This window comes from Ranitomeya imitator, chromosome 5, assembly GCF_032444005.1.
Source record: "Ranitomeya imitator isolate aRanImi1 chromosome 5, aRanImi1.pri, whole genome shotgun sequence".
Lineage (NCBI taxonomy): Eukaryota > Metazoa > Chordata > Amphibia > Anura > Dendrobatidae > Ranitomeya > Ranitomeya imitator.
Genome location: NC_091286.1, coordinates 157,729,965 through 157,755,414, shown reverse-complemented (window position 1 = coordinate 157,755,414; position 25,450 = coordinate 157,729,965). Strand labels below are relative to the sequence as shown.

At 44.3% G+C, this 25,450-nt stretch overlaps 1 protein-coding gene across 2 annotated transcripts in view; it reads right to left on the bottom strand.

The window, feature by feature from the left end:
- Positions 1 to 25,450, bottom strand: part of CNST (consortin, connexin sorting protein) — a 197,113-nt gene that overhangs the window by 35,296 nt on the left and 136,367 nt on the right. For both annotated transcript variants that reach the window (XM_069769232.1, XM_069769231.1), the window contains exon 9: positions 20,362 to 21,164. In XM_069769232.1, the coding sequence (XP_069625333.1) occupies positions 20,362 to 21,164 (803 nt within the window). The remainder of the gene's footprint in view (positions 1 to 20,361; positions 21,165 to 25,450) is intronic.

Below are 25,450 nucleotides of genomic sequence, written 5' to 3'. Positions count from 1 at the left end.
GGACAATATGAACGGTGCAGAGCACTATATGGCACAGCTATGGGGCAGTATGAACGGTGCAGAGCACTATATGGCACAGCTATGGGGCAGTATGAACGGTGCAGAGCACTATATGGCACAGCTATGGGGCAGTATGAACGGTGCAGAGCACTATATGGCACAGCTATGGGGCAATATGAACGGTGCAGAGCACTATATGGCACAGCTATGGGGCAGTATGAACGGTGCAGAGCAATATATATCACAGCTATGGGGCAGTATGAACGGTGCAGAGTACTATATGGTACAGCTATGGGGCAGTATGAACGGTGCAGAGCACTATATGGGGCACAGCTATGGGGCAGTATGAACGGTGCAGAGCACTATATGGGGCACAGCTATGGGGCAGTATGAACGGTGCAGAGCACTATATGGCACAGCTATGGGGAAATAATGATCTATTTTTATTTTTGAAATTCACCGGTAGCTGCTGCATTTGCACCCTAGGCTTATACTCGAGTCAATAAGTTTTCCCAGTTTTTTGTGGCAAAATTAGGGGGGTCGGCTTATACTCGAGTATATACGGTATCTATCTATAGCTATATCTATCTATTATCTATCATCTATCTATTATCTGTCATCTACAGTGGGGCAAAAAAGTATTTAGTCAGTCAGCAATAGTGCAAGTTCCACCACTTAAAAAGATGAGAGGCGTCTGTAATTTACATCATAGGTAGACCTCAACTATGGGAGACAAACTGAGAAAAAAAAATCCAGAAAATCACATTGTCTGTTTTTTTAACAATTTATTTGCATATTATGGTGGAAAATAAGTATTTGGTCAGAAACAAAATTTCATCTCAATACTTTGTAATATATCCTTTGTTGGCAATGACAGAGGTCAAACGTTTTCTGTAAGTCTTCACAAGGTTGCCACACACTGTTGTTGGTATGTTGGCCCATTCCTCCATGCAGATCTCCTCTAGAGCAGTGATGTTTTTGGCTTTTCACTTGGCAACACGGACTTTCAACTCCCTCCAAAGGTTTTCTATAGGGTTGAGATCTGGAGACTGGCTAGGCCACTCCAGGACCTTGAAATGCTTCTTACGAAGCCACTCCTTCGTTGCCCTGGCGGTGTGCTTTGGATCATTGTCATGTTGAAAGACCCAGCCACGTTTCATCTTCAATGCCCTTGCTGATGGAAGGATGTTTGCACTCAAAATCTCACGATACATGGCCCCATTCATTCTTTCATGTACCCGGATCAGTCGTCCTGGCCCCTTTGCAGAGAAACAGCCCCAAAGCATGGTGTTTCCACCACCATGCTTTACAGTAGGTATGGTGTTTGATGGATGCAACTCGGTATTCTTTTTCCTCCAAACACGACAAGTTGTGTTTCTACCAAACAGTTCCAGTTTGGTTTCATCAGACCATAGGACATTCTCCCAAAACTCCTCTGGATCATCCAAATGCTCTCTAGCAAACTTTAGACGGGTCTGGACATGTACTGGCTTAAGCAGTGGGACACGTCTGGCACTGCAGGATCTGAGTCCATGGTGGCGTAGTGTGTTACTTATGGTAGGCCTTGTTACATTGGTCCCAGCTCTCTGCAGTTCATTCACTAGGTCCCCCCGCGTGGTTCTGGGATTTTTGCTCACCGTTCTTGTGATCATTCTGACCCCACGGGTGGGATTTTGCGTGGAGCCCCAGATCGAGGGAGATTATCAGTGGTCTTGTATGTCTTCCATTTTCTAATTATTGCTCCCACTGTTGATTTCTTCACTCCAAGCTGGTTGGCTATTGCAGATTCAGTCTTCCCAGCCTGGTGCAGGGCTACAATTTTGTTTCTGGTGTCCTTTGACAGCTCTTTGGTCTTCACCATAGTGGAGTTTGGAGTCAGACTGTTTGAGGGTGTGCACAGGTGTCTATTTATACTGATAACAAGTTTAAACAGGTGCCATTACTACAGGTAATGAGTGGAGGAAAGAGGAGACTCTTAAAGAAGAAGTTACAGGTCTGTGAGAGCCAGAAATCTTGATTGTTTGTTTCTAACCAAATACTTATTTTCCACCATAATATGCAAATAAATTGTTAAAAAAACAGACAATGTGATTTTCTGGATTTTTTTTTCTCAGTTTGTCTCCCATAGTTGAGGTCTACCTATGATGTAAATTACAGACGCCTCTCATCTTTTTAAGTGGTGGAACTTGCACTATTGCTGACTGACTAAATACTTTTTTGCCCCACTGTATCTATTATCTAACTATCTATTACCTAACTATCTATTATCTAACTATCTATTACCTAACTATCTATTATCTATCTATCTATCTATCTATCTGTGTGTGTAAACATTCTTCAAGAAGAATGTAAAAGAAGAGGTTGGAGAAGGAAATTACATCACAATTCTTTTTTTTGTATATCTTTATTTAGCTTACAAAAACACACACAAATCCGAATGAAAAAAACGCATGAAAAACGCAGATGTATGCAGCGTCCAACCCACAGTGTTTACTGACCCTGGGAACATATCCCAATATATCTGCAAACAGGAAATCACTTTTTTTCCTTTCCCAGAAGCCAACTTTCAATTAGCTTTATTTAAAACGACAAAAAAAACGCATGCAATGAAAAAATGCATCAAAAACGCATGCGGAAAAATACATAAAAAACGCAGGTGACCTGCCAGTGACCTCAGATGCAGATTTCACCTGCGTCAAATCCTGAACAAATATGGAGCCATTCCTGACCGTGGAAACATACCCTTAGCGGACTTCATCATTGGTTCATTAGACGCCGTTATTGCTGTATGTAAACAAATCACGCTTTCCTATGAACACCAGCCAGAAGCTGGCATTTACAGGAGTACCATCATGACAGGCACGGGGATGTTCAGCGGACCCCCAGCTATCATAGCAACCCATGGGCAGCCCGCAAGCGCGTCATGGTAGCGCCAATGAGCAGTTAGAACAGTGAGCCCCCCAGGAAACGGCAACAAACGGACCCCATTCACTTGGTTTATGTTAGGGACTTAGTTGTCCGGCAAAATTACTGGACTTGTGCCAAAAAGAAAGGCAGTGATAACATGTAGCGTAAATGCTTAGTTTTTTTCAGTTTTTTTTATCTGTAGGTGTCCATACCACAATATGCAATAAAAATCGTTTTCACCTTTATCTGATGTGTTTTTGGTGCAGATATGAAGCAGCATTCTTAATGTCTTTTAACTAAACAAAATGCACAAAAAATTAAGGTCCAACAGCATCTCAAGACGTAAAGAGGGCAGGAACTTTCATGAAATAACACCCAAGTCAAAAATTATTTACACTATGGGAACATGGCCTAAACCTAGCTTCCCGCCTCATTCACATGTCAGTGTTTAAGCACGTGTGTGAAAAAATGGTACAGCGTCATCAGTGTATGGTCAGTGTGTCCATTTTACCATCAGTGTATGGTCCGTGTGTCCATTTTACCATCAGTGTATGGTCCGTGTGTCCATTTTACCATCAGTGTATGGTCCGTGTGTTATTCTTTACCATCAGCGTATGGTCTGTCTGTCTGTCTTTACCATCAGTGTATGGTCCATCTGTCCGTCTTTACCATCAGTGCATGGTCAGTCAGTCAGTCTTTACCATCAGTGTATGGTCTGTGTATCCATTTTACCATCAGTCTGTCAGTCTTTACCATCAGTGTATGGTCCGTCTTCACCTTTAGTGTGTGGTCGGTGTCCATTTTTAGCATCAATGTGTCATCAGTTTTTTTCATAGGTGGATAAAATAAAATGACAAAGCTTCTCCTCCTCTTTGCAATGTTGACTATGGATGGCACTCTGATACCCTCCGTGTGCTTTACGTGGCTTTTTATGGACCCACAGACTTGCATTGGGCCTTTTCATCCGTAATAGTGAAAAAAAAAAACAGACATCTCCATGAGTTTTGCACAGACACTTGGTCCATGAAAAACACGAACATGTTAATATCACCACAAATGAAAATGGTTTTGTGTTGTGTCCATGAAAAACACAGATAGAATACGTATGTCTGAATGAGGCCTAAGACTGGAACAATCGTGGCCAAAAACTGAGGACTTATGCAGCAGTATATAATGTCTATGGCCAACATGACAATGAACCTTCAGGAAAAGTCCGATCCCTGACTACACTTATTAGGGTTTAGCATTGCTGCCACATCTCTCATGACATATACACAATTAGAGGTTGCCTCATCAATAATTACATGTACATGATGAAACAATCAGCAATCAGATATTCTGCCATCAGTAAACACCTGACAGCACATGCTAGCACAACTTACATGATCCTTACTCATCCCTGCGAGAAATGAATGCTTGCGTCACTCTTCCCATACTATATGTCGCCTAAGGCTCTGTTCATACCTGCGTCTGAGGCCCCACTGCTCATTCTGCCACATTTCACAAAAAACATAGGCCCCAATCTGTCATAGCTGCTTCTCCACTTCTCGGGAGCAGTTTGCTCCTTTTCAGTTGCTTTATTATTTGTGTCTCATTCTCCATTTGTGCCACGTTTTAAGTTACCTTTCTTTTTTGTCTTTTTATATATTTACCCACCAAATTTACTTTTTACCAAATGTCAGGTTTTTTTGGGCATCTCACTTCAATCAAACAAATGTTTGAACGCGGCCAAAATAACTAAAAAGCATGTAGCGCCTGTACATAAACAGCAATTGTCTAACATAATACTAACACTGGAGTGTTACAAGAACTCACACACCTGTCGGCAGAGACAGGCTGTTTAAGGGCTGAAGCAGACATCAGCGCAACATGGTCAGGGCACGGACCACGATGCGGACTGGCCACGGGGCTCCTGACCCAAGCGTGACAGCCTCAAAGAATGAGCTGACCTCCAGCAGGCCACTAATATCCATGTGTCTGCTCAAACTGTCAGAAACAAACTCCATGAGTGTGGTATGAGGGCCTGACGTCCACAAGTGGTGTTGCGCTTACAGCCCAACACCATGCAGGTCGACTGGTATTTGACAGAGAACACCACGATTGGCAGATTCCACATTGGGGTCCTGTGCTCTTTACGGGTTAGAGCAGTTTCATACTGAGTGCATGTGACAGATGTGACTGAGTCTGGAGATCCCATGGAGAATGTTCTGCTGCCTTTAGAATCCTCCAGCATGACCGATTTGGCAGTGGGTCAGTAATTGTGTGGGTAAGCATTTCTCTGGAGGGCCGCACAGTCCTCCATGTGCTAGCCAAAAAGTTGCGTTCCCGTGCGGTCGATGGGCACGTTAAAAAGCTGTATGCGGACGCATCCGCATACAATTCCTGTCCCTGCGTACCCAATGTTAAAGATAGGTACGCAGGACGCATGCAGAAGTAGGCGGAACTTAAGGGAGGATGTACGCAGCAATACGCAGACCAGCCAAACGCAAGGGTGAAACCAGCCTTAGGGAGGAGATCCCTCAGGAGAACATCCGCCGCCTCATCAGGAGCATGCCCAGTTGTTGTAGGGATGTCATGCAGGCACGAGGAGACCACACACACTACTGAGCATCATTTCCTTGTCTTGAGGCATTTCCAATGAAGCTGGATAGGCTGTAATTTGATTTTCCACTTAGATTCTATCATTCCAAATCCAGACCTCCATGGGATATTATTGTTGATTTACAGTGATCATTTTTATGTTTTATTGTTCTCAACTTATTCCACTGTGTAATGAATAAAGAGTTGCAACTGAAAAAGTTTACTTACATTTCATTAGTATTTGGTTCCATTGCCCTTAAACTGAATTACTTGGGTCAAATGTTTGGGATACCGTTACATAAAACCTGAATAACTGATCCAAGTTTGTAGGTCGCCTTGCTCGCACCTGCCTTTTCAGCTTTGTCCATAATTTTTTAATAATATTGAGATCAGGGCTTTATGATTGCCCCCTCCAAAACATTGAAGTTGTTATCCTTAAGCCACTGTGTTAGCATTTTGGCAGTACGTTTCTAGTCATTGTCCATTTGGAAAACCCATTTCCACCCAAGCTTTAACTTCCTGGCTGATGTCTTGAGATGTTAAGTCAGTATTGCCACATAATCTTCTTTTCTCATGTTGCCATCTATTTTGTAAAGTGCACCAGTCCCTCCTGCAACAAAACAACCCCACAACATGATGCTGCCACCCCCATGTTTCACAGTTGGGATGGTGTTCTTAAGCTTCCAAGCTTATTCCAAGCTTATTCCTTTTTCCTCCAAACTTAACGATGTTCATTATGCCCAAAAAGTTAAGTTTTAGTTTTATCAGACCACAGGACATGTCTCCAAAAATTAACGTAATTTGTTCCTGTGTTCATTTGCAAACATTAATCTGGCTTTTTTAATGTTTCTTTTGGAGTAATGGCTTCTTCCTGGCAGAGTAGCCTTTCAGCCCATGTTAATACAATACTCGTTTCACTGTGGATATTGACACAACTTTACCAGCTTCCACCATCATCTTCACAAGGTCTTCTGCTTTTGTCCTTGGGTTGATATGCATATGTCGGACCAAAGCACGTTCATCACTGGGACACAGAACCCGTCTTCTTACTGAGCGGTATGATGGCTGGACATTCCCGTCTTATTTGTACTTGCATATACCATATTTTCTGGTGTATAAGACGACTGGGCGTATAAGACGACCCCCAACTTTTCCATATAAAATATGGAATTTGGGATATACCCGCCGTATAAGACGGGGGTCATCTTATACGGCGTGTGGTTCCCAGGGTCTGGAGGAGAGGAGACTCTCCTTCAGGCCCTGGGATCCATATTCATGTAAAAAAAATAAAGGCCACCTCTACATCTTCTGGTCTACTGGCCCGTCTCCTGGTATCGGTTTCATGCTCTGAACACTGTGCTGACAGACCCAGCTACCCTTCCTGCCACAGCTAACATTGATGTGCCATCCTGTATGAGCTGCACTACCTGAGAAACTTTTGTGGGTTGTAGACATCACATAATGCTACTGTACGTACTTCTAGGGGTGAGAGCAATGACAAAATGCGAACAGCCAAAAAAAGATGAGAACAGAGAAATGGTCCGTGGTCACCAGCTGCAGAACCACTTACTTATAGGGGTTGTCTTGCTAATTGCCTATAATTTCTACCTGTTGTCTGTTCCATTTGCACAACAGGAGAAATTGATTCACAATCAGGTGGGTTGATTTCACAGAAGTGCAACTGACTTACAAACAATGGAGAAGTCTATAATTTTTCCTTGCATAGGTACACTTCGCCTGTGAGAGACAATCTTAAAAAAAAAAAATCCTGAAATATCACATTACGGTTAGTAACATACTACATGCCAGTACATGTTTAGGCCCGCTTGAAATTCACCTATGACCATCTGGATGATCCAGAGGAGGCATGGGATAAGGGCATGTGATGAGATGAGACCAAAATAAAACTATTTGGTATCAACTGTACTCCCAGTGTTTGCAGGAAGAAGGAGTACAACTCTAAGAACATCTTCCCAACCGTGAAGCATGGTGGGAAAAACATAATACTTTGGGGGGCTTTTCTGCAAAGTAGACATTACTGCAACGTATTGAAGGGAGGATGAATGGGGTCATGTGTTGTGAGATTTTGGCCAACAACCTTCCCTCAGTCAGAGCATTGACGATGGGTTGTGACTGGGTCTTCTAGCATGACAATGACCAGAAACACACAGCCAGGGCAACTAAGGAGTGGCTCCGCAAGAAGTATTCATGGTTCTGGAGTGGCCTAGACCTGTACGCAATAATAAAAAAAAATCTTTGGAGGGAGCTGAAACTCAATTTTGCCCAGCGACAGCCCTAAAACAAAGGTTTCTGTAGAAAATATTAAGTTCTGTATTTCTATTGTATCAAATACTTATTTCATGCAATAAAATGCAAATAGTCACCAGGGCAATTAATCCCTTAACCCCCAGAGGTATTTCGGTTTTGCGTTTTTGTTTTTTGCTCCCCTTCTTCCCAGTGCCATAGCTTTTTTATTTTTCTGTCAATATGGCCATGTGAGGGTTTGTTTTTTGTGGGACGAGTTGTAATTTTGAACGACACCATTGATTTTACCATGTCTTGTACTAGAAAACTTGCAAAAAAATTGCAGGTGCGGTGAGATTGCAAAAAAAAAGTGCAATCCCACACTTGTATTTTATTTGGCTTTTTTACTCGACTCTCTAAATGCTAATACTGATCTGCCATTATGATTCTCCAGTTCATTACGGGTTCATAAACACCCGATATGTATAGTTTTTTTTTAATCTAAGTGGTGAAAAAAATTACAAACTTTGTTTAAAAAAAAGAAAAAAAATTGCGCCATTTTCTGATACCCGTAGCGTCTACATTTTACGTGATCTGGGGGGGTTGGGCGATGGCTTATTTTTGGACTGCCGAGCTGACGTTTTCGAAGCAACCCAAAAAACAATTCTGGCGTTTTTACTTTTTTTTCTCGCTACACCGTTTAGCAATCAGGTTAATCCTTTTTTGTTATTGATAGATCGGGCGATTCTGAACGCGGCAATACCAAATATGTGTATGTTTGATTTTTTTTATTGTTTCATTTTGAATGGGGCGAAAGGGGGGTGATTGGAACTTTTAGATTTTCTTTAAAAAAATTTATATTTGTAAAAACCATTTTTTTTGTGCACTCTTCAATAGTCTAGAAGCTGCCACAACTCGATTGGCTCCGCTACATAGAGGCGATGATCAGATCACCTTTATGTAGTAGAATTACTCACTTGCTCTGGTTGTCATGCCAATGAACCAGTGACCTGCGATCACAGGGCAGGGGTCACTGGTGGGCGGATTTCCGGCCTTATGGCCGGAAGCGCTTGTTAAATGCCGCTGTCAGCGTTTGACAGCGACATTTAACAGGTTAATGCCATGGGTAGATCGCGATTCCACCCGCGGTTATTCTGGGCACATGTGTCGGGAAAAATGTGGGTTCACCGCCGGAGCCCACATCAAAGGGAGGGTGTCCGACTTCTGCCTAAATATACGCCCGATGTCGAAAAAGGGTTAAAGTCCCTTTTTTCTAACATGTATATCTATATAGCCATCACTGTCTCTAGATTATATCTATCTATCTATTGATATTCACACAGTGGGAGAAATAAGTATTTGCTCCCTTGCTGATTTTCTAAGGTTGCCCACTGACAAAGACATGAACAGTCTATAATTTTAAGGGTAGGTTAATTTTAACATTGAGAGATAGAATATCAAAAACAAAATCTGGAAAATCACATTGTATAAATGATATTATTATTATTATTATACATTTTTATAGCGCCATTTATTCCATGGCGCTTTACATGTGAATACGGGACAAATATAGACAAATACATTAAACATGAGCAGATAACAAGGCACACGAGTACATAAGGAGGGAGGACCCTGCCCGCGAGGGCTCACAGTCTGCAGGGGGTGGGTGAGGATACACTAGGAGAGGGAAGGAGATGATATAAATTTATTTGCATTTTGCAGTGAGAAATAAGCAGAGTTGAGCGAATCTGTTTGGATTCACTTCCGAATATGATCGGCAGCAAATATTGTTTTTGCTATATTCGTTGAACACAGGCGAACATCATTAGAGTCAATGGGAGCAGAAACCGATCATCAAACATACATTTGGCACAAATAGGGTACCAATATGGCAAATTCAAATTCGGCGACCGATTCCGAACAAATTCGCTCAACTCTAGAAATAAGTATTTGATCCCTCTGGCAAACAAGACTTAATACTTGGTGACAAAACCCTTGTTGGCAAGCACAGCAGTCAAAATTTTTTTGTAATTGATGATGAGGTTTGCGCACGTCAGGAGGAATTTTGGTCCACTCCTCTTTGCAGATCATCTCTAATCACTAAGATTTTGAGTCTGTCGCTTGGCAACTTGGAGCTTCAACTTCCTCCATAAGTTTTCTATGGGATTAAGGTCTGAAGACTGACTAGGCCACTCCATGACCTTAATGTGCTTCTTTTTGAGCCACTCCTTTGTTGCCTTGGCTGTATGTTTTCGGTCATTGTCTTGCTGGAAGACCCACCAATGACCCATTTTTAAATGTCCTGGCAGAGGGAAGGAGGTTGTCACTCAGAATGTTACGGTACATGGCTCCATCCATTCTCCCATTGATGAAGTGAAGTAGTCCTGTGCCCTTATCAGAGAAACACCCCCAAAATATAATATTTCCACCTCCATGCTTGGCAATGGGGACAGTGTTGTTTGGGTAATAGGCAGCATTTCTCTTCCTCCAAACACGGCGAGTTCAGTTAATGCCAAATACCTCAATTTTTGTCTCATCTGACCACAGCACCTTGTCCCAATCATTCACAGAATCATCCAGGTCTTCAATGGCTAACTTCAGATGGGCCTGCACGTGTGCCTTCTTGAGCAGGGGGACCTTGCGGGCACTGCAGGATTTTAAACCTTTGTGGCGTAATGTGTTACCAATGGTTTTCTTGGTGACTGCGGTCCCAGCTGCCGTGAGATCATTAACAAAGTTCCCCCCGTGTGGGTTTAGGCTGAACTCTCACCTTCCTCATGATCAAGGATACCCCACGAGGTGAGATTTTGCATGGTGCCTCAGATCGATGTCGATTGACAGTGATTTTGTATTTCTTCCATTTTCTTACTATTGCACCAACAGATGTCTCCTTCTCACCCAGCGTCTTATGTATGATTTTGTAGCCCATTCCAGCTTTGTGCAGGTCTATGATCTTGTCCCTGACATCCTTAGAAAGCTCTTTGGTCTTATCCATGTTGTAGAGGTTACAGTCTGTGGATAGGAGCGTTTTATAAAGGTGACTATGTAAGGCTACGTTCACATTAGCGTTTTGCGGGGCTGCGTCGGGCGCAGCCGCGGCGACGCATGTGTCATGCGCCCCTATATTTAACATGGGGGCGCATGGACATGCGTTGTCTTGCGTTTTGTGACGCATGCATTTTTTTTGGCGCAAGCGTCAGGGCGCAGAGGACGCAGCAAGTTGCATTTTTTTTGCGTCCAAAATCATGCCAAAAAAGGACGCATGCGTCACAAAACAATGCGTTTTGCATGCGTTTTTTGTTTGCTTTGTGCATTGCGTCGCCGATGCAGCACCGCACAACGCAAATGCGAACGTAGCCTAAGACAGCTGCCTTTAATGCAGGTAACGAGTTAATTAGGAGCGTCTAACTAGTCTGTAGGAGCCAGAACTCTTAGGCCATGTGCACACGCTGCGGATTTTGCTGCGGATCCGCAGCGTTTCTGCAGCTGCAGATCCGCAGCGGTTTCCCATAAGTTTACAGTACAATGTAAACCTATGGGAAATGAAAACTGTAGTGCACATGCTGCGGAAAAAAACGTGCGGAAACGCAGCGGTTTATATTCCGCAGCATGTCAATTCTTTCTGCGGATTCCGCTGCAGGTGTACACCTGCTCCAATAGAAATCTGCAGGTGTAAACCCGCAGTTAAAACGGATTTTGAAAAACCGCAGTTCAAAACCGCTGCGGAAAAATCCGCAGTCCTCCGGGATAAGTGTGCACATACCCTTATTGGTTGGTAGGGGATCAAATACTTATTTCTCACTGCAAAATGCAAATACATTTATATAATTTATACAATGTGATTTTCTGGATTTTACTTTTGATATATATACGTGCACGCACGCACGTACATACGCACACACACACACGGCCCTGCAACAGCTGGGAGAGCAGCAGAGGAGTCGACAGAGATAACAGAGGGTTCACTGAATGCTTGAATCTGCAGTTGTTAGGGGTGTCCCCTGACGAAGGTGTTCCGAAACGCGCGTTGGGGCGGGCGCCGGGACCCCCACTGGCCAGCACTTGCCTACATTTTATCGGTGATGTGTTCTGACTTTTTTGATCTCTATCTCCTCTTTCCTTTATTATTCCCTTATATGTGCAGCTCTACTGTGAGCCGGGATCTGTATAATGTGATGGTTCCCCTTTTGTATATTTTATGTCAGGATACACCCCGTATACATGTCCTTTGAACTAATCATTTATTAGATAATACTTATGGCATGTGTGGGTACCTAGCGCCTGGTGTTTATTTTGGTGGCTTTCCGTTACTGCCACCACTCCTATGCTTCCTTAATAAAGTATCTTTGTACCTTTAAGACCTTGATTGTTGAGTGGAATTCTTTTTTCCTCCCCCTCTCGCGTATATATTACTATAACAACGAAATTCTATTTGCAGAATACAGATATCGATTTATATTATTTGGTTTTCTATTTATTTAACCGACTATAAACCAGGGGTTATGTAGGATCTAATTCCATTTTGAGGCTGATTGCTGATATACTTCTACAGTTATGTGTGGACGGAGTTAGCTTTGGATAATACCGTAACTACTTTTGAGAAGGAATATCTGCTACTGCGAGCTTCAGGTCAAGGACACAGCCTCCTTTAGAGATCTACGAGACAAGTGACATGTCAGAGCTATTTTTTTTTACAGGGACTGTGATACAACGATAGCCCAGACAGAGCACATAACTGCATTACATAAGAGGATTCCCAGGTCAAGGGGTCTAAACAGTCACTGACGGGAGGCCGGAGGGTGTGTAAAGGTATGTGTCCACGTTCAGGATTGCATCAGGATCTGGTCAGGATTTTACCCAGGTAAAATCTGCACCTGAGGTCACTGGCAGGTCACCTGCGTTGTTTGAGCATTGTAAGGACATGCTGCGTTCTAAAAAGACGTGCCGCATGTCCGTTCCCGCATGCGTTTTTTAATGCATAGTGGAGACGGGATTTCATGAAATCCCCTCCACTATGCTGTAACATCTGGACGCTGCATGTTTGACGCTGCGGCTCTACGCAGCGTCAAACACGCAGCGTTTCCTGAACGTGGAAACATACCCTAAGTGCTGGGCCAAGACCCCAGCCTGCACTCATTTGCACAAAAATTTGCAGATGGATTTCTATTAAATGGAGGCAAAAACTTACAAAACAAAACTATAGAAATAATCAACAAAACAAGGATTTAAAGATGACATTAGTCTGGGGTCTAAAAACCTGCTGACATGTTCGCTTTACATATTTAACTGTGCTGTTGTTGTTTCCTGAAAATGTACGAATTGACACAGCCATTTGGCATATAGAATTGAAACACCCATTGGTAAATTTATTTAGTAACTTCTATGAGGAGCAACAAATGCAGTAAAACCCCCTTCCATCTCAGACCTCCCTGGCACAGAGCACATCCTCCATACTGAATAATTAAGATGATGGTGTCTGTATATACTTATTTATATCCTTTATTATTTCCATTCCACTACTGCACATCTGACAGTATGGTAAAGCTTCCAGCACACAGCGTGGCACTGCTGAACATCTGACCGTATGGTAAAGCTTCCAGCACACAGTGTGGCACTGCTGCACATCTGACAGTATGGTAAAGCTTCCAGCACACAGCGTGGCACTGCTGCACATCTGACAGTATGGTAAAGCTTCCAGCATACAGTGTGACACTGCTGCATATCTGACCGTATGGTAAAGCTTCCAGCACACAGTGTGGCACTGCTGCACATCTGACAGTATGGTAAAGCTTCCTGCACACAGTGTGGCACTACTGCACATCTGACAGTATGGTAAAGCTTCCTGCACACAGTGTAACTGCCGCACATCTGATAGTATGGTAAAGCTTCCAGCACACAGTGTGGCACTGCTGCACATCTGACAGTATGGTAAAGCTTCCAGCACACAGTGTGGCACTGCTGCACATCTGACAGTATGGTAAAGCTTCCAGCACAGTGTAACTGCTGCACATCTGACAGTATGGTAAAACTTCCAGCACACAGTGTGGCACTGCTGCACATCTGACAGTATGGTAAAACTTCCAAAACACAGTGTGACACTGCTGCATATCTGACCGTATGGTAAAGCTTCCAGCACACAGTGTGGCACTGCTGCACATCTGACAGTATGGTAAAGCTTCCTGCACACAGTGTGGCACTACTGCACATCTGACAGTATGGTAAAGCTTCCTGCACACAGTGTAACTGCCGCACATCTGATAGTATGGTAAAGCTTCCAGCACACAGTGTGGCACTGCTGCACATCTGACAGTATGGTAAAGCTTCCAGCACACAGTGTGGCACTGCTGCACATCTGACAGTATGGTAAAGCTTCCAGCACAGTGTAACTGCTGCACATCTGACAGTATGGTAAAACTTCCAGCACACAGTGTGGCACTGCTGCACATCTGACAGTATGGTAAAACTTCCAAAACACAGCGTGGTACTGCTGCACATCTGACCGTATGGTAAAACTTCCAGAACACAGTGTGGCACTGCTGCACATCTGACAGTATGGTGAAACTTCCAGAACACAGTGTGGCACTGCTGCACATCTGACAGTATGGTAAAACTTCCAGAACACAGTGTGGCACTGCTGCACATCTGACAGTATGGTAAAGCTTCCAGCACACAGTGTAACTGCCGCACATTTGATAGTATTGTAAAGCTTCCAGCACACAGTGTGGCACTGCTGCACATCTGACAGTATGGTAAAGCTTCCAGCACACAGTGTAACTGCCGCACATTTGACAGTATGGTAAAGCTTCCTGCACACAGTGTGGCACTGCTGCACATCTGACAGTATGGTAAAGCTTCCTGCACACAGTGTGGCACTGCTGCACATCTGACAGTATGGTAAAGCTTCCTGCACACAGTGTGGCACTGCTGCACATCTGACAGTATGGTAAAGCTTCCTGCACACAGTGTGGCACTACTGCACATCTGACAGTATGGTAAAGCTTCCTGCACACAGTGTGGCACTGCTGCACATCTGACAGTATGGTAAAGCTTCCAGCACACAGTGTAACTGCCGCACATTTGATAGTATTGTAAAGCTTCCAGCACACAGCGTGGCACTGCTGCACATCTGACAGTATGGTAAAGCTTCCAGCACACAGTGTAACTGCCGCACATCTGATAATATGGTAAAGCTTCCAGCACACAGTGTGGCACTGCTGCACATCTGACAGTATGGTAAAGCTTCCAGCACAGTGTAACTGCTGCACATCTGACAGTATGGTAAAACTTCCAGAACACAGTGTGGCACTGCTGCACATCTGACTGTATGGTAAAACTTCCAGAACACAGTGTTGCACTGCTGCACAACTGACAGTATGGTAAAGCTTCCAGCACACAGTGTAACTGCTGCACATCTGACAGTATGGTAAAGCTTTCAGCACACAGTGTGACACTGCTGCACATCTGACAGTATGGTAAAGCTTCCAGCACACAGCGTGCCACTGCTGCACATCTGACAGTATGGTAAAGCTTCCAGCACACAGTGTGGCACTGCTGAACTTCTGACAGTATGGTAAAACTTCCAGCACACAGTGTAACTGCCGCACATCTGATAGTATGGTAAAGCTTCCTGCACACAGTGTGGCACTGCTGCACATCTGACAGTATGGTAAAACTTCCAGCACACAGTGTAACTGCCGCACATCTGATAGTATGGTAAAGCTTCCTGCACACAGTGTGGCACTACTGCACATCTGACAGTAGGGTAAAGCTTCCTGCACACAGTGTGGCACTGCTGCACATCTGACAGTATGGTAAAGCTTCCTGCACCCAGTGTGGCACTGCTGCACATCTGACAGTATGGTAAAGCTTCCAGCACACAGCGTGGCACTGCTGCACATCTGACAGTATGGTAAAGCTTCCAGCACACAGTGTGGCACTGCTGCTCATCTGACAGTATAGTAAAGCTTCCTGCACACAGTGTGGCACTACTGCACATCTGACAGTATGGTAAAGCTTCCTGCACACAGTGTGGCACTGCTGCACATCTGACAGTATGGTAAAGCTTCCTGCACACAGTGTGGCACTGCTGCACATCTGACAGTATGGTAAAGCTTCCTGCACACAGTGTGGCACTACTGCACATCTGACAGTATGGTAAAGCTTCCAGCACAGTGTAACTTCTGCACAGCTGACAGTATGGTAAAGCTTCCAGCACACAGTGTAACTGCTGCACATCTGACAGTATGGTAAAGCTTCCAGCACACAGTGTGGCACTGCTGCACATCTGACAGTATGGTAAAGCTTCCAGCACACAGTGTGGGACTGCTGCACATCTGACAGTATGGTAAAGCTTCCAGCACACAGTGTGGCACTGCTGCACATCTGACAGTATGGTAAAGCTTCCAGCATACAGCGTGGCACTGCTGCACATCTGACAGTATGGTAAAGCTTCCAGCACAGTGTAATTTCTGCACATCTGACAGTATGGTAAAGCTTCCAGCACAGTGTAACTTCTGCACATCTGACAGTATGGTAAAGCTTCCAGCACACAGTGTGGCACTGCTGCACATCTGACAGTATGGTAAAGCTTCCAGCATACAGTGTGGCACTGCTGCACATCTGACAGTATGGTAAAGCTTCCAGCACACAGTGTGGCACTGCTGCACATCTGACAGTATTGTAAAGCTTCCAGCACACAGTGTGGCAATGCTGCACATCTGACAGTATGGTAAAGCTTCGAGCACAGTGTAACTGCTGCACATCTGACAGTATGGTAAAGCTTTCAGCACACAGTGTGACACTGCTGCACATCTGACAGTATGGTAAAGCTTCCAGCACACAGCGTGCCACTGCTGCACATCTGACAGTATGGTAAAGCTTCCAGCACACAGTGTGGCACTGCTGAACATCTGACAGTATGGTAAAACTTCCAGCACACAGTGTGGCACTGCTGCACATCTGACAGTATGGTAAAGCTTCCAGCACACAGTGTAACTTGCCGCACATCTGACAGTATGGTAAAGCTTCCAGCACACAGTGTGGCGCTGCTGCACATCGGACAGTATGGTAAAGCTTCCAGCACACAGTTTGGCACTGCTGCACATCTGACAGTATAGGAAAGCTTCCAGCACACTGAGGCACTGCTGCACATCTGACAGTATGGTAAAGCTTCCAGCACACAGTGTGGCACTGCTGCACATCTGACAGTATGGTAAAGCTTCCAGCACACAGTGTGGCATTGCTGCACATCGGACAGTATGGTAAAGCTTCCAGCACACAGCGTGCCACTGCTGCACATCTGACAGTATGGTAAAGCTTCCAGCACAGTGTGGCACTGCTGCACATCTGACAGTATGGTAAAGCTTCCAGCACACAGTGTGGCGCTGCTGCACATCGGACAGTATGGTAAAGCTGCCAGCACACAGTGTGCCACTGCTGCACATCGGACAGTATGGTAAAGCTTCCAGCACACAGTGTATCTGCCGCACATCTGACAGTATGGTAAAGCTTCCAGCACAGTGTAACTGCTGCAAATCTGACAGTATGGTAAAGCTTCCAGCACACAGTGTGGCGCTGCTGCACATCGGACAGTATGGTAAAGCTTCCAGCAAACAGTGTGACACTGCTGCACATCTGACAGTATAAAAAAGCTTCCAGCACACAGTGTGGCGCTGCTGCACATCGGACAGTATGGTAAAGCTTCCAGCAAACAGTGTGACACTGCTGCACATCTGACAGTATGGTAAAGCTTCCAGCACATAGTGTGGCGCTGCTGCACATCGGACAGTATGGTAAAGCTTCCAGCAAACAGTGTGACACTGCTGCACATCGGACAGTATGGTAAAGCTTCCAGCACACAGCGTGGCACTGCTGCACATCTGACAGTATGGTAAAGCTTCCAGCACACAGCGTGGCGCTGCTGCACATCAGACAGTATGGTAAAGCTTCCAGCACACAGCGTGGCACTGCTGCACATCTGACAGTATGGTAAAGCTTCCAGCACACAGCGTGGCACTGCTGCACATCTGACAGTATGGTAAAGCTTCCAGCACATAGTGTGGCGCTGCTGCACATCCGACAGTATGGTAAAGCTTCCAGCAAACAGTGTGACACTGCTGCACATCGGACAGTATGGTAAAGCTTCCAGCACACAGCGTGGCGCTGCTGCACATCGGACAGTATGGTAAAGCTTCCAGCACACAGCGTGGCGCTGCTGCACATCAGACAGTATGGTAAAGCTTCCAGCACACAGAGTGCCACTGCTGCACATCTGACAGTATGGTAAAGCTTCCAGCACACAGTGTGGCACTGCTGCACATCTGACAGTATGGTAAAGCTTCCAGCACACTGTTTAACTGCCGCACATCTGACAGTATGGTGACCTTTGAGAGCTGGTTTACATTGTATACAGTACACTTGCATACAATTGTGCTAACTTTGGAAACACAGTAAGGGTACCGTCACACAGTGCAATTTTGATCGCTACGACGGCACGATTCGTGACGTTCGAGCGATATAGTTACGAGATCGCAGTGTCTGACACGCTCCTGCGATCAGGGACCCCGCTGAGAATCGTACGTCGTAGCAGATCGTTTGAAACTTTCTTTCGTCGTCTAGTGTCCCGCTGTGGCGGCATGATTGCATGGTGTAACATATATCGTATACGATGTGCGCATAGTAACCAACGGCTTCTACATCGCACATACGTCATGAAATTATCGCTCCAGCGTCGTAGATTGCAAAGTGTGACAGCAGTCTACGACGCTGGAGCGATATTGTTACGACGCTGGAGCGTCACAGATCGTACCGTCGTAGCGATGAAAATTGCACTGTGTGACGGTACCCTTACCGCATGAAATACACTGAAGGGTACATTTAGACACAGATTACCATGCACGAGCGTGCTTAAAGGACCACGGCAAGGTTTTTTTGTATTTCACTGCTGGAGTGGTGTTGAAAATCCAAGTCCCTTGCCCGCTGTCTGTAAGTTCCTGCACATGTTCTGATTAAAAGGCATATTATTTTCAAGGATCGGTGAGTGCACTTTCTTTTATTCTTTTTTTGCTGATACTCATCTTCGTTTTCACCTGTTTTTGCTGCTGCACTGGTCCGTCTCCTGCATTTTTTGACCTGCAGGCTGCTCCAGTGTTTCATGGGCCTGCACAGAGGTCACTAATCAATGTAAGTCTATGAGAGCATCTTTCTGGCCTCTTTCTGGCTCTCATAGACTTGCATTGAGAGCTTGTGATGTAGCTTCTAACTTGCAGCCAGTCAAAAACTGCGCTCCCAAGATGGCGCCGTGGGAGCGGAGCAGCACAGAAAAACGGTGAAAACGGTGAGTATCTGACCGGGGACAGGGAAGTTACTGTCCCACTCCAGTGGGGAAAAAAACAGCTGGAATGGTACTTTAAGACTGCCTGTTTCACGATGATCTGCCGTTCACCCAATGAACAAGTGAAATGGTGAAATGATCTTTTGTGAGAGCAAAAATCATTGTTCTCGCCGACACACAGGACGCTGATTGAAAAGAGCAATGGCAGCCTACGCGCACTGAGCAATCTATTACTGATGGCTCAGTGCACATTGTTAATTTTGATCTGCCTGTATAACCAAGATATTAAACAAATACCAATAGGCCGAAGTTTACCAAGCCGCAGTTTACCAATTTGCAGTTCAGTGAGTCAAACTGACCGGCAGGACTAAAGAATGGCAGATTGGTAAATTTTTACAGATTAGCAATCGTTTAATAACTTGTTTACACAGGCAGATCAAAGAAAACAATGTGTACTGAGTGACTTGTAATGGATTGCCGCGTGCGCATAGGCTGCCATTCCTCTCAGCAGTACAGGTCCTGTTTACACAGGATGATGTGCCACTAAGAAAGATGACCCTTTACCCTGCAAAAAAAACATCTTTTCACTTGCTGAACGAGCATTTTGTTTGCCGGTTGATTGGTAGCCTGTTTACACTGACAGATTATAGGAAAACTAGATTTCTTTCTTAAGCACGATAATCATTCAGTGTTAAATGCATCCTTACTCTCATCCAGAACTCAATTCATAGGGACACACTCAAATCTCACAGCATTTCCCTTGTTAAATATCTGTACACAACCAGAAAACTATGAAATATGAAACTAGCCCTAATATGTTGAGCTGTTACTGACTGAAGAAGTCAGGCAAGTACAAGTACTGTTTGGCCACCGAGACTATGAATTGGCTCGTGGAGGTACTAAAGACTATTGGAAATTGACCAACACTTCCTAAATAATAACACTGAACGAGGCACAGAGTGTACAGATCATAGCAGCGATTAGTTTTTGAAGCTTTTAGGAGTATACAGGTATGTACAAGCTGGCAATAGGTGTCATTAGCGATAATGTCATTTGTAATTCCAGAACCTGCAGGCGTTCCCGGGAACACACTTTCGGAAACTGATCATAAGCCTTCATGTACATTCACTTAGGTTGTTAGAACCTATTCTTTATGACAAGAATTGCTAGAAGCCTACAGGGTTAATCAGTACTAGCACTACACGTGCTCAAACCTTCCAGAGTAAACTCTTTCCCCACTGAGGTTCGTGATGACCACCTTAATAACACAAATATCGGCATTCTAATTAACAGCTTACCTCCTCGATCTCTATCCTCTTTGCCAGCTCATCCAGTGAAAGTAGGCTATCCCCCAAGACAGATTCCCCTGGGCTTGGTGACATCTCTTCTTCAGAATAGGTGTCCTCCTGGAAGTCCAAGTGGGCCAGGAAATTCTCACTATCTTTCAGGTCCCCGTTGAGGAGACTCGCTATAAACTCAACTGTAGCTTGACGCTGAGACTTGCTCAGTTCCTCCAGACATTTCTGTTTAGCACTGCCTTTTGGGCAAAGTCCTACTTCGTCTACGTGGCTCTCGGGATTAATAATCCTTTTTGTATCGCCATCTCCTGTGGCTGAGTAATGTGAGCTGCTGACGGGGTGGACACTATGGATGATACCCATGCATTCTAAGGAACTGCTCCCTCCAGAATTGTCATCCTTCGTTTCCACTGAATGAACTGCAGATGCTGCTATCAATTTGTCTACCATTGGGTTACCGGCTTGTTCTTCTGCCCTGTCCTTGGAGAGCGGCTCTATTTCTGACACATTATTGCCGGGTGGTGTTGCCTCAGGTTGCAGGAGGTTGTTATTCTTCCCAGCATCCCCAGAAGAAAAGCTGCTGTCAGGATTAGCCCTGCCTCCCGTCCCTGTGGACTGGGTGGGTGACTCTAAGGTTGTGCCACCAGTGATAGCCTGCTGCTCCTCTGTGAGACTCTTCCTGGGCACAGTGTGGTGGTCAGTTCCCCTGGTGAGCTTGCTTGCTGTGCTGACATCAGGAGGCGAGTGATCTGTCATCTCTGCCACGCCAGGCTTCCGGTCTGTCTTTATGCCACTTTCTCTATCTGAACAGAAACAGGAAAAGAGTTTTAGTTTCTTTTTAAAGAAATTTTGCCTTGCGGCACAGATTAAGAGACAGCTCTCCGGACGAAGGCTCGACAAGTCCAGACCTCATTGTATCCACAGCTAGCCATGACTAGACTCTAGCTAAATTTAGCAATCAGACAATTAATAAATAATGAGTAACCTCTTTCTCCTCCCTTGCTGGCACGTGCCATCGGTACAGATGTGAGGCAAGGTACAATTAGCAGTGACACTACAGGATCAGCACAGCGCAGGCACTTGCTGCACAACAGCTGTAGAAATGTGCTGCTCCCTCCCAGTGACTGCCCAGCTTTCATCATCATCATCATCATGCCCGCACTAAGCAGTCCATTGGAAATCAATACTGCTGAGCGATGCGGACGGGGCACAGAGCAAAGGTCAAATTAAATGGAACAAGAACAATATTATTGGCTCCCTGTCAACTGAGCGCAGATCACAAGATTAAGCCTCATGACATGATATCACCCAGGGCAGCGTGCATTTTGGTCACGGTGTATCTCCTTACACACCTATAATGTTCCGCCTACAATTCTGCACACAATGTTTCACGGTTTTGTCTTTTTGTTTTCTTTTGTAACAAACATTCTGATTAGCACATTTAGGCTGGGTGCACACGTTGCTGTTTTTTCGCGGTTATTTCGCGTTTTTTCCCTATAAAAACGCTATAAAACCGCAAAAAAAGCATACAATAAGCATCCCATCATTTAGAATGAATTTTGCATGTTTTGTGCACATGGTGCGTTTTTTTCTGCGAAAAAAAACACATCGCGGTAAAAAACGCAGCATGTTCATTGCAGATTTCCCACTACAAAATGCATTGGGAAATGTCCGGAAAAAAACGCATCAAAAACGCGGCAAAAACACATGCAGATTTCTTGCAGAAAATTTCAGGTTTTTCTCAGGAATTTTCTGCGAGAGATCCTGAATGTGTGCACATAGCCTTCATGGGAAAAACACTTTGTGCTTTATAAGTTTTCTGTATGTGGGATTAGCATAGACCAAACATAAAAATAACACTTTCTTATTTCATTTCTACTGATGTAAACCTACACCTAGCTCTACCACTTGTTTTAACACACAAGAAAAATACATACACAGAATTCTTCGCACCCAAACTGTAAAACTGGGCTCATTTTAATAAATCAAAAGTGAGATCAGTAGTTGATATGTGATAATATTGTTTGATTTCAGAAACAATATTGGTTTTTTTCTGTCTAGTTGGATGATTTTGCCAGTTAAGTCCTATATACATTCTGCCATTTTTTTCTGCTTAGAATAGCTTTGTATATTATGCTATTCAACACAGAGGAGGAGACCACTGGTAATGTGCTATATAAATACACAGTGGCATAGATAGCAGTGTACTTCAGAAAATCCCCTATAAACATTAGACTTGATGCCTATAGCGACAGGTTTAGCCGTCAGTCCAATGCGTGTTGGAGGAATTCATGATTCAGCATATACAGTTAGGGCCAGAAATATTTGGACAGTGACACAAGTTTTGTTATTTTAGCTGTTTACAAAAACATGTTCAGAAATACAATTATATATATAATATTGGCTGAAAGTGCACACTCCCAGCTGCAATATGATAGTTTCCACATCCAAATCGGAGAAAGGGTTTAGGAATCATAGCTCTGTAATGCATAGCGTCCTCTTTTTCAAGGGACCAAAAGTAATTGGACAATGGACTCTAAGGGCTGCAATTAACTCTGAAGGCGTCTCCCTCGTTAACCTGTAATCAATGAAGTAGTTAAAAGGTCAGGGGTGGATTCCAGGTGTGTGGTTTTGCATTTGGAAGCTGTTGCTGTGAGCAGACAACATGCGGTCAAAGGAACTCTCAATTGAGGTGAAGCAGAACATCCTGAGGCTGAAAAAAAAGAAAAAATCCATCAGAGAGATAGCAGACATGCTTGGAGTAGCAAAATCAACAGTTGGGTACATTCTGAGAAAAAAGGAATTGACTGGTGAGCTTGGGAACTCAAAAAGGCCTGGGCGTCCACGGATGACAACAGTGGTGGATGATCGCCGCATACTTAATTTGGTGAAGAAGAACCCGTTCACAACATCAACTGAAGTCCAGAACACTCTCAGTGAAGTAGGTGTATCTGTCTCTAAGTCAACAGTAAAGAGAAGACTCCATGACAGTAAATACAAAGGGTTCACATCTAGATGCAAACCATTCATCAATACCAAATATAGACAGGCCAGAGTTAAATTTGCAGAAAAACACCTCAAGAAGCCAGCTCAGTTCTGGAAAAGTATTCTATGGACAGATGAGACAAAGATCAACCTGTACCAGAATGATGGGAAGAAAAAAGTTTGGAGAAGAAAGGGAACGGCACATGATCCAAGGCACACCACATCCTCTGTAAAACATGGTGGAGGCAACGTGATGGCATGGGCATGCATGGCTTTCAATGGCACTGGGTCACTTGTGTTTATTGATGACATAAGAGCAGACAAGAGTAGCCGGATGAATTCTGAAGTGTACCGGGATATACTTTCAGCCCAGATTCAGCCAAATGCTGCAAAGTTGATTGGACGGCGCTTCATAGTACAGATGGACAATGACCCCAAGCATACAGCCAAAGCTACCCAGGAGTTCATGAGTGCCAAAAAGTGGCACATTCTGCAATGGCCAAGTCAATCTCCAGATCTAAACCCAATTGAGCATGCATTTCACTTGCTCAAATCCAGACTTAAGACGGAAAGACCCACAAACAAGCAAGACCTGAAGGCTGCGGCTGTAAAGGCCTGGCAAAGCATTAAGAAGGAGGAAACCCAGCGTTTGGTGATGTCCATGGGTTCCAGACTTAAGGCAGTGATTGCCTCCAAAGGATTTGCAACAAAATATTGAAAATAAAAATATTTTGTTTGGGTTATGTTTATTTGTCCAATTACTTTTGACCTCCTAAAATGTGGAGTGTTTGTAAAGAAATGTGTACAATTTCTACATTTTCTATCAGATATTTTTGTTCAACCCTTCAAATTAAACGTTACAATCTGCACTTGAATTCTGTTGTAGAGGTTTCATTTCAAATCCAATGTGGTGGCATGCAGAGCCCAACTCGCGAAAATTGTGTCACTGTCCAAATATTTCTGGCCCTAACTGTACAATTTCAGACTGCTGATCCTTTTGTTTTCCCTGAAATAAGTTGCCGCCAGACATGCCTGGCAGCAGCTCTCTCAAAGAGAACACAGGAAAATTCGGCCAAGCAAGTGCTCCTCTGCGTGGGAGAGACGACCAAGATGGCTGCCTGCTGAATGATCGACAAATCCATAGTTTGGTGGACAGCCATCTAATGTGTATGGGAGGCTTTATTCAGCTGTAGACATAACCAAAGAAATGCTTGAGGACACAGAATGATAAAGAAATAGTCTGAAGATAAAGTGTAAGTGCCATACAGCATGTTATAACTGGTTCTTTATTTTGGGAATGCCGTGAAGTCCTACAACAAAACATACGAACCAAAAGGCACTGGTTTGATCATTTAATTTAATACATTTAATACATTTGACACAATTTGATCCACTTTTGTTAACAGATAATCCATCCATTCTCCAACATGAATGATAAATCCCCCCCCCCAGAGTTGATCTGAAGGACACAGCAGTGGCAGAAGGTTGGGCATACGGCTCAATACATTCTGATGGCTCCCTCTCTACAGGTCACTGGGCCAATGCTTCACTGGCAGATTATCGCCATCACAAATGAGAACACATCCCATTAATGCCATGCCGATTTGTGTTCAGCATACATTTTCAAACAAGTCAAGGGGTATTACTTGTAATCCATTCCAGCTAGAAGTCTCCTAAAGTACGTGCGGCCCCATGCCCGGCAGACACAGGAGCCGGTAGCCCTCGTGCAGAGGGAGCTCGGAGCATGAAACCGGTGTGATTAATGTTGATCTTTTTAGGATTAGGAAGAAAACACCAGCTGCCGTTTCTGACTTTGCATTCATTGTAGTCATGGTGTCAGAAAGCAAAAACAGTTGCTGAGCACAAGTGGTCGCAACAAACAAGAGGATGCTTCGTGCTGCAGAATAGGGGAATACACAGCGAGGAGCCATTAGCACCACTGAAGTGCATAGGGAACAGGTTTCTTGCCTTAATAAACATTAGGCAATGGGAACACTACACAAAACCAGGCTGATAAAATGTATCTACATTTCCAATACCTGGTCGATTTCTTATGCTTGCCATATCCAAGACTTGGTTTATCTGGTGTCATTTTTACATTCAC